General features: G+C 42.3%; 1 protein-coding gene across 2 annotated transcripts; it reads left to right on the top strand.

Annotated features, from left to right (window-relative positions):
• The first annotated feature begins 3,137 nt into the window (after positions 1-3,137).
• LOC115006083 (homeodomain-interacting protein kinase 3-like) lies at positions 3,138-9,941 on the top strand. 2 transcript variants are annotated; one of them, XM_029428123.1, is made up of 7 exons: positions 3,139-3,512; positions 6,424-6,641; positions 6,837-7,025; positions 7,391-7,572; positions 8,334-8,457; positions 9,614-9,724; positions 9,801-9,941. In XM_029428123.1, exons 2-7 carry the CDS (start codon positions 6,450-6,452, stop codon positions 9,894-9,896), a joined length of 894 nt encoding a protein of 297 aa, XP_029283983.1. In that variant the 5' UTR covers positions 3,139-3,512; positions 6,424-6,449; the 3' UTR covers positions 9,897-9,941. The 2 variants fall into 2 exon arrangements, with proteins under 2 accessions (XP_029283984.1, XP_029283983.1); XM_029428124.1 differs by lacking the exons at positions 9,614-9,724; positions 9,801-9,941 and adding an exon at positions 8,614-8,729 and having other exon boundaries at positions 3,138-3,512.
• Positions 9,942-10,000: the final 59 nt, after the last annotated feature.

The raw sequence follows: 10,000 nt of genomic DNA, 5'->3' as shown, positions 1-10,000 counted from the left end.
GACACTGGGCTAGTGTCCCTCTGTCCCCTACCAGAGACATAGACACTGGGCTAGTGTCCCTCTGTCCCCTACCAGAGACATAGACACTGAGCCTGAGCTAGTGTCCCCTCTGTCCCCTACCAGAGACATAGACACTGGGCTAGTGTCCCTCTGTCCCCTACCAGAGACATAGACACTGAGCTAGTGTCCCTCTGTCCCCTACCATGAGACATAGACACTGGGCTAGTGTCCCTCTGTCCCCTACCAGAGACATAGACACTGAGCTAGTGTCCCTCTGTCCCCTACCAGAGACATAGACACTGAGCTAGTGTCCCTCTGTCCCCTACCAGAGACATAGACACTGGGCTAGTGTCCCTCTGTCCCCTACCAGAGACATAGACACTGAGCTAGTGTCCCTCTGTCCCCTACCAGAGACTAGACACTGAGCTAGTGTCCCTCTGTCCCCTACCAGAGACATAGACACTGGGCTAGTGTCCCCTGTCCCCTACCATAGACTACAGACACTGAGCTAGTGTCCCTCTGTCCCCGACCTGAGACATAGACACTGTGCTAGTGGTCCCTCTGTCCCCTACCAGAGACATAGACACTGAGCTAGTGTCCCTCTGTCCCCTACCAGAGACATAGACACTGAGCTAGTGTCCCTCTGTCCCCTACCAGAGACATAGACACTGGGCTAGTGTCCCTCTGTCCCCTACCAGAGACATAGACATAGTAGTGATGTGTAAGACAGATTGTGGACGTAAAGACCAGCGATCACCACCAGGATCTTCATCAGGAGGTGAGAAACATGATATTGATTTCACAGCTGCTGGTTGAGCATGTTTGAGCTGCTATCAAACTATAATGAGAGACCTTCCTGACCGAGCACTGCACTCGTACTGATAGAAACAAGACGACATGTTGTAGACGCCTCGCCAACAGGTGAGGAGAAACAGAGTGATTGTAGAGATTACATCTGCTCACCTCTCCCCAGGCCTCCATGCTGAGACACCTCATGTTACACAAATTCCTGTCTGTGAAAACTGAATTCTGATTCTGATTCAAAACCACAACATTATATTACAAGTTAATTAATCTTGTTTTTTGTCTGTAACTGTGCTGCTGCCTATCTTGGCCAGGACTCTCTGGTAAAATAAAGGTTAATAAATAAATAACAACAATTCTTCTTTGTATCAAACTGCAAACAACTGGAGAAACTGAAGTTCTACCATGGTAGGGGTGAGCGACATGGCCAAAGTCTTCTGTCGGTAACAGTTTATTGCACGACACAGTAATTGTTCTGTGACGTTCATTATGAAATGGTTTAAAATAACCAGACCGGACTTCATCACATTTGACATTTTCCTTCTTATATTTGGAGCTTCCATACAAACAAACACTTGAGTTAAAAACAAAAGACTCTACTATAATAATTTCACGTGTTAAAGGTTTGCAAGTGTAACCGTGTAAATAAATACCAGCCTGACTTACAAATATTACAAAAAATGTGTTTGTACTTTATTACTTTGTGTCATTACTACTGACTGAATATTGGTTATATAATAGCTATTTATGATAGTTATTTATGGCCTTTTTATTAATAAATATTATAATATCTACAAATGCACAGCTTGTGTACGCCTGGGGTTACTCTTAGAACAACCTGTGTCATAAGTTAAGTTGTTGTGCCTTTTATCTGAAGTTTGGTGGTGAACTTGATAACACTTGGTTCTATGTTTCTATTGTGTATTTCAGCTCTGGACTACCAGCTGTACCATCTTCAGACATCTTTTTCAACAACAAACTTCAGACGGAGTGTGTTTTCTTCACATTCAGTATATTCAGACCACTATTACTCAGTGCCAGAAGCTCTTGGAGTGATTCTTCACTGTTTAGCAAGAACAATAAGAGAGTTATCTTTTGAATGAGACCAAAATCATGCAGCTGGTGCAAATGGTTGAAGAGCAGCTTTCAATTTACTTTGGGTGTCGTTTGTAGGTATTTCCCAGTAAAGTCCCCCACCCCTTAAATGATTCTGTTTACTTATACAATAAGTGTTTCTTTCTTTCTCTCTGTAAGTGTTCATGCTGTTGTTCTCTGTAATCCTCTCCTGGACAGGAGCATGTGAGAGGAGCAGGGAGCGGGGGAGAAGATCAGGCACCTCAATGACACCTTTCCTCTTCTTGTTCTTTAGCATTTCAACACAGGACCTGGTTGATGAAATTGCTTCCAGGATGGTGGAAGGTGCTGGTTTGCTGGACTGCAGAAGAAGCAATGACCATCTCAGTGAAGCATGTGGAGAGAACTGTTTCAAGATGTCTGCATCATGGATCATCCTCAGTTGGACAGTGAATAGCTTCTCAAGTAAACAACAGACACAATGTTGACTGTATGTGTCACTGTCCAGCAAGAGCAAGTTCAGACAGTGAGCATGGTAGTGCACATATAAAGCTTACCCTAACCCTACAACAGCACCAAGGAAGGAACTTCATCACTCAGCACTCAATCACTAATCAGTTCTCAAGACGTGCGGCCACAACATGGTAGCTGCTGAGTAGTGATCCATGAAATCGGAGAAATAGTTTATGTTATTAGCTAATGCTGATTCTTTCATCTGGCCTAAAGAGAGCATGTTGCAGCCACAAAGAGCGCAGGGTGCGCCTGTCCCTGAATATCTAATTGTACCTTGAACAGTCACAGAGCAGAGAGATATAATAATCCATCTTTAGGAGATTAAAAGATAAAAGATTCATATTTGTATTAATATTTAATGCCACAAAGGTTCACAAGACATTAAATATAATAATGTTAATTGTATTTGTGTGTTTATTTATTTAGGTATTTAGATGTTTAAATATTTGTATATTTATTTACTTATGCATTTATTAAAAAATGACTTATGTACATATTTTTATTGATATGTACTTTCATTTATTCACAGTGTTTAAATAAATAATTCTGTTATGTAATGCCTCATGTTACAGTAAATAAATCAATCACAAATTAAATGAGACATTAAATATATACAGTGTTATATGTATTTGTGTAATTATAATATTTATACATCTTTATATTTATTTACTTATTCATTTATTCACACATTTATTTATGTATTTTTTTATTCATATATACTTTCATTTATCTGAGTTTACTTCAAACGAGTTAAGTAATGTCAGGACAGAGGGCACAAGGATGAAGATAGAGAAGCCACTTAAGGAAAGTGTTGTTAACCACTGCTCGAGACTATAAAGGTGCTCTGACGTGTACAGCTGTTCCAGGTCTCCTCCTCGCGCAGAGCAGTCACAGCGGCGCGAGGCTCATCGGCAGCGAACCTTCCGTCTGACTCCATGAACTCTGGATGAATGTATAATTATAAAATAGGACTTTTTAACTTTATTATTGATGCTTGCTGCGCTGTAAAGTGTTAGACTATCTGGAGAGCAGCAGACGAAGCTTTGTTCTTTTGTTTTGTTTGTATGTGTTATTTTCTACAGTCGATAACTGCGAGTTAAAGAGCGTCTGCAACCACACAGGTAGGAACATTTCTCATGTTTCATATTCATTTACATAAGAAACCAAACACAGCGGGTGAGCGTCTCTTCTCCCCACAGTATGTAGAGAAACCATAGTTTACAGTCACATAACTACTAAATGGATCTTTTCAATATTATTTCCACTGTTATTATTTTCAGCATTCCTTTGTTGAACCTGTCAAACTGTCAACAAAACTGAAAGAGCGAAAATACCTAAAGTAAAACTAGTCACGCTCCTATAACAAGTCTGCGCTGTATGTTCATGTAACGTTACAGGAGAAATAGTTATTCATTTATTTATGGCGGGTTTTAAGAGTGAGTTCAGAAAATATAGCCGACGTTACTCTCTCACGTTAAAAACAGAACACAAAGATTTGGAATTGGCATCTTCTTATTTTCCTAACATGCAATAGATCAGGGGTCGGGAACCTATGGCTCTTTCGATGACGAGATATGGCTCGCAGACCATTTTGAGCTGTAATAAATAATTATACTTAAACTTTACAATTATACTGTGTCATTTTAAAGTACAACATTTAGCAGCGGATTTTGTTTGTTTTCCTCCTCCACTATGTCTCTGACTGTAACTGTGTGTGTGTGTGTGTGTGTGTGTGTGTGTGTGTGTGTGTGTGTGTGTGTGTGTGTGTGTGTGTGTGTGTGTGTGGGGGGGGGGGGGGGGGGGGGGGGTAATGTCTGTGCGTGTGTGTGTGTGTGGGGGGGGGGGGGATAATGTCTGTGCGTGTGTGTGGGGGGGGGGTAATGTCTGTGTGTGTGTGTGTGTGTGGGTGGGGGGATAATGTCTGTCTGTGTGTGTGTGTGTGTGTGTGTGTGTGTAGGGGTAATGTGTGTGTGTGTGTGTGTGTGTGTGTGTGTGTGTGTGTGTGTGGTAGTTCCCCCTTTCTTGTAAGCTGTATTTGGTGTCAGTCTGTTTGTTGTTTTCCACAAACAAACAAACCTTAAATACAAATTTAGAAATAGTAAATATAAAAGCCAAGTAAAATATGTCAAATTAAATATAAAAGTAAACTATAAAAAGCAGTAAGAATTATATACATGCATTAAGAAAAACAAGAAAAGATGCATTCAATGCACGGGGCTTGAATTGCTTGTTCTGTGCAAGACCTCCTTGTACCACCTCAGGAACATTGCAGAGCTCCGCCCCACACTCTCCCTGTCAGATGCTGAACAACTCGTCCACGCCTTTGTCTCCTCAAGGTTGGACTACTGTAACGCTCTCCTCATCGGGATTCCAAGCGGGAGCCTTCAAAAGCTCCAATATATCCAGAACAGCGCCGCTCGGATCCTGATGAGGGTGCGAAAATATAACCACATCCCACCCATCCTCCACTCCCCCCACTGGCTTCCTGTCGCATTCAGGATCGAATACAACATCTCCCTCCTCACCCATCAGTGCATACATGGAAATGCTCCTCCGTACCTCAAGGAACTCCTCCCTCAACAAACCTCCACACGCAACCTCCGCTCCTCTAAAGAAACTTTGCTCCACCCCCCAGGACCAAGCTCCGCACCATGGGCGATCGGGCCTTCTGCTCAGGCCACCGACTCCTTCAAGAAGAGCCTAAAAACCTTTCTCTTCACAAAAGCCTTTCTGTGAAATCTTATGTCTGTTGTTGTTGTTGGTGTCCTGCATTTTAGCGCCTTGAGATTGCTTTTAGCTTTGAAAGGCGCTTTATAAATACAATTTATTATTATTATTATTATTATTATTATTATCTAAAGTGTCATAATGTTCAGACTTTGATCTTTATTTATTTGATCAGTTGTTCATTTAAAGGTTTGATTAAATGTTAAACTGAGTAAATATGTTTGTTTTTTTGTAACGAAATAAATGCATAAAAATAAGGCTTTCATTAAAACACTGAATGAAAAATAGCTTACAACACACAAACCACTTATAATTGTTAAATTAGGCTCAAATAGAAGGCTCCGAGTGATACTAAATGAAGAGCCATTTGGGAGCCGTAAGAGCTCTTCTAAAGGAGCCGAGCCAGAAGAGCCGAGTCTTTGAAAAGAGCCGGACCTCCATCACTAGTATGAAGGTCTGACTCGTTACCATGGGAATAAAAGCATGCATGTCACGCTCACACAACGTGTCCAGTGTGAAAAGGGCAGTGGAGAGGAAATTACATTCAATGCGATTATTCATATTGCACAGGGGCTGGATTGCGTGCGAGCTAAATGCTAACCTCAGCATGCTAACGTGTTCAACATGCTAATGTGTAGCTCCTAATACATCCACATGTTTACCGTGTTTACCAGTTCAGTTAGCCATGTTAGCATGCCAACATTAGCTAGTTAACACTTAACACAAACACTGCTGAGGCTGAAGGGAATGTCAATACTTTTGAAGGTATTTGGTCATGAACCTCAAAATAAGTACCTGAAGATGGCGCTAGATTAAACATTAGGGTCACCAAAGATATTCAAATGTATCCTGAGGGAAACATGGATATCTATACCAATGTGTCTTTAAATGTACCATAAATGTCAACCTCCTGGTGTCCCGAAGGAAAAGACAGGATCACTAAAGTGTGAAAGATTCATCCTCCGGGGACAATGAGTTTCAGGTCGATGCATCAAGTCGTCGTTGAGATATTTCCGTGCAGCATTGCCCTCCCTGGAGCCAGAAGACCAACATGCTTCAAAATACCAAACATTTGCTGATAACAGCAACATATTCATTATTCTGTTTTTAACCTTTGGATTGTTTGACTAAATATAATTAGAAATTTAAGTTTGTGACTTATAATGATTTTAAAGATTAAATGAATGTAAAAAGTAATTAATGAGTTTTAAGTAGGTTAGTTAAAGCTCTAGTTATATTTAAACACCTCAAACTCTTTTTATGTAATAACACATTTCTTCTCTTTTGTCTCCATTACACTTTCAGGTGTGTGTGAGAGAAGAAATACGGCCATGTACCGTTCAGCTTCATGGCCTTCTTCTTCCTCTGAGACTCGGCTTCATCACCAGCTCCCCAGAGGCCACACGTACCTAGATACCCTGAGACATGTCAGCTTTGGAACAGTAGTGATGTGTAAGAGACGAGACGCTGGACAGATTGTGGACGTAAAGACCAGCGATCACCACCAGGATCTTCATCAGGAGGTGAGAAACATGATGTTGATTTCACAGCTGCTGGTTGAGCATGTTTGAGCTGCTATCAAACTATAATGAGAGACCTTCCTGACGGAGCACTGCACTCGTACTGATAGAAACAAGACGACATGTTGTAGACGCCTCGCCAACAGGTGAGGAGAAATAGAGTGATTGTAGAGATTACATCTGCTCACCTCTCCCCAGGCCTCCATGCTGAGACACCTCATGTTACACAACCTTGACAAGTGCAACATCATCACGTTATATGATGAGATCTTCATCAGCAACAGGATGAGTTTGGTGGTTGAGAAGTTGGACATCAGCCTGCACGACTACCTGCTGGAAACACAAGGCCTCGTGTTGTTGGAGGACATCAGGACCGTCATCCAACAGGTAGGGAGGTAGAACTATACAGTAAATATACATACCAACACTAACAATAAATATATCTATAGAGTATCTGTAAAATACACAAAGTAAAACATGAGGAGATAAGTTAAAGACACTTTAAGAAACCAAACTACTGCAACTACAATACAAAGGATACACACACTATAGACATCAGACAGGTGTGCAAAGTTCTTCTTTCTTTCTGTTTAAATGTTTGGCATCAGCTGAAAACTGAACTCCAGGTCAGTTTTGAACTGTGTTACTGACTTTTGTACTTATTTGTATCTTATAATTCCTCTTGTTAACTTGTGTTTGTGCTTTATGTGATAAAGTTTTCTGTAGATAAGGTTGATTGTTATTTCTTGCAGATGGCCACAGCATTAGCTGCCCTGAAAAGAGTTGGTGTAATCCATGGTGACGTGACGACAGATAACATCATGATGGTGGATCGCGTGAGACAGCCCTTCAGAGTGAAACTGATCGACTTCAGTCAGGCTATGTTCAGCTCTCAAGCCAAACCAGGCAGGATTCTCCAGACCCCCCAGTACAGGTAAGAAACCCTGATGATTGTTACAACTGACACATCTTCAAACTCAGGGCAGCACACTGACTTTGTGCTGATGTGTACGTTTATAACTGGGTTGAGTTTTGTTTAAATGTTAAATTCGACTTTGTTCCTTCCATCCATCCATCGTCTACCGCTTATCCGGGATCGGGTCGCGGGGGCAGCAGCTCCAGTAAGGAACCCCAAACTCCCCTTCTCTGGGCCACATCCTCCAGCTCCGACTGGGGGATCCCGAGGCGTTCCCAGTGAGGAGATATAATCTCTCCACCGAGTCCTGGGTCTTCCCCGGGGTCTCCTCCCAGCTGGACGTGCCTGGAACACCTCCCTAGGGAGGCGCCCAGGTGGCTCCTTACTAGATGAACCACCTCAACTGGCTCCTTTCAACGTAAAGGAGCAGCGGCTCTACTCCGAGTCTCTCACGGATGGCTGAGCTTCTCACCCTATCTCTAAGGGAGACGCCAGCCACCCGTCTGAGAAAACCCATTTCGGCCGCTTGTACCCGTGATCTCGTTCTTTCGTTCATGACCCAGCCTTCATGACCATAGGTGAGGGTAGGAACGAAGATCGACCGGTATATTGAGAGCTTTGCCTTCTGGCTCAGCTCTCTTTTCGTCTTTTCTCCGGCCAATCTCTCGCTCCATCATCTCCTCACTCGCGAACAAGACCCCGAGGTACTTGAACTCCTTCACTTGGGGTAAGGGCTCATTTTGTTCCTTGTTCCATTTTATTGTTTCCTCCACATGTAGAGCAGCAGAAATAATGTTGGGACTCCCTTTCTGTGAAGCCGTTGATATCTGGGCGCTGGGCTGTGTGATGGGGATCATGATGTTTGGCTTTGAGCTCTTCCCAACAACAACAGACTACGATGCAGTAAGTAGTTTACTATAACAGTCTGGCTGCAGTCTTTCTGCTGAGGAAGGTTCCTAACAGAGAAGCCGGTAGTGTTTGAGTGGCAGCCATCATAAACACTGAAGTCTCTAAATGATGATGAAGGAGCTCCAATGCCTCCTGTCTTATCTCTTGTAGCATCAGGTCCACTGGACCATCCTTTATCAAAGGGAACAACATCATGAAGATAATTCCTTCAACAGACGTAATCGTTTGGACAGTTTGAGCCTCTGAGTGTTTTATACTTTAATACAACAAGTGAGCACATTAAAGGGGGACAGGATTTCTTCTATAGGAACAAACATGTCTCTGCTGCAGAAGTCAGTGTGAGATCATCCTGACATGTTATCCAAGCTTCACTCTGCACTAACATGTACCAACACACTGCTTCTTGTTTTTCACTCATTCATTTGCTTACATTTCATCGCTTTCTATTATCACGTTTCTTATCTGTGTTTCTCGGTGCTAGAATTACTTTTAGTTTTTTGCTCGTCTGTATTGTAAATGTTTTATTTCCAAGTTGAAACAAAAGCTTTGAAGGATTGACTTTATTCCAGTAGAACAAGCACTGCTGCATTACTCACTGTCCCTGCATGGACAGCTTGGTTGGTTTTCTAACGATTGGCTCTTGAAAGTTGTCTATAATCCATAACAATGTTTGTTTTTATTTATTTAACCTTTATTTAACCAGGACTATTTGAGATTCAGAATCTCTTTTACAAGACAGCAGCATAAACAAGTTTCACATGCAACAGAGTTCAAGCAGAACAGCAGAAGTGCAAACAAACAGCAAACCACACATTTGACAGAAAAGAAACAAACAGCATCAATTAAGACAAACAGAGAATTCCCATAAAGAAGAAATGAGCAGCGTCAGCAACAGGACATGTTAGTGGTCATAGAGTTCTTAATCTGCTTTATAAAAGAATCTACTTTAAGGAGTCAGTGTCGCTCACAGCAGCTGCAAACACGTTCAAAGCACTTTCTGTGAAGACAGTGTTGGAGGACGTGCAGTGATGTGAGAGCCTTCGCTTCTTCTTATGAACCTACTGACCATCTCCACAATCTGCTTCTCCCTCGCTTCTCTACGGAGCTTTATATCACCATCAGCTCAAAGTGTGCTGCGCTTTGTCTCCAGCTCCTCTTCATCATCGACCTCCTGGGTCCGCCGCCGCAGCACCTCATGAAGGCTGCACAGAAATCTAAAGTGTGTTTTAAGAAGACAGACTGTGGTCAGTGGAGGCTCAAGGTACAGCACCCTTAAGAGTGTTTCTACTCTTTCATTAAGAAATACATGCATCTCAAACACTTGAACCTTCTTTCAGACACCTGAGGAGTATTGGGGTCCCGATCTTTCATCACATGACGACAGGAAGTACACGTTCCGCTCTCTGGACGAAGGGAAAATGGTCGGTGTGTGAGCTGGGCGCAAAAAGTGCCTTAAATGAAGCGTCATGTTGAGGAAGGTTAGTCTTGCCTGGACTTGACGACTGTTGTATTTTCCACTTGTTTCCTAAACTAGCTG

Source organism: Cottoperca gobio, unplaced genomic scaffold, assembly GCF_900634415.1.
Source record: "Cottoperca gobio unplaced genomic scaffold, fCotGob3.1 fCotGob3_472arrow_ctg1, whole genome shotgun sequence".
In the NCBI taxonomy this organism is placed as follows: Eukaryota; Metazoa; Chordata; class Actinopteri; order Perciformes; family Bovichtidae; genus Cottoperca; species Cottoperca gobio.
Note: the sequence above shows the minus strand (reverse complement) of the source record. Positions and strands in the feature narration are given on the sequence as shown.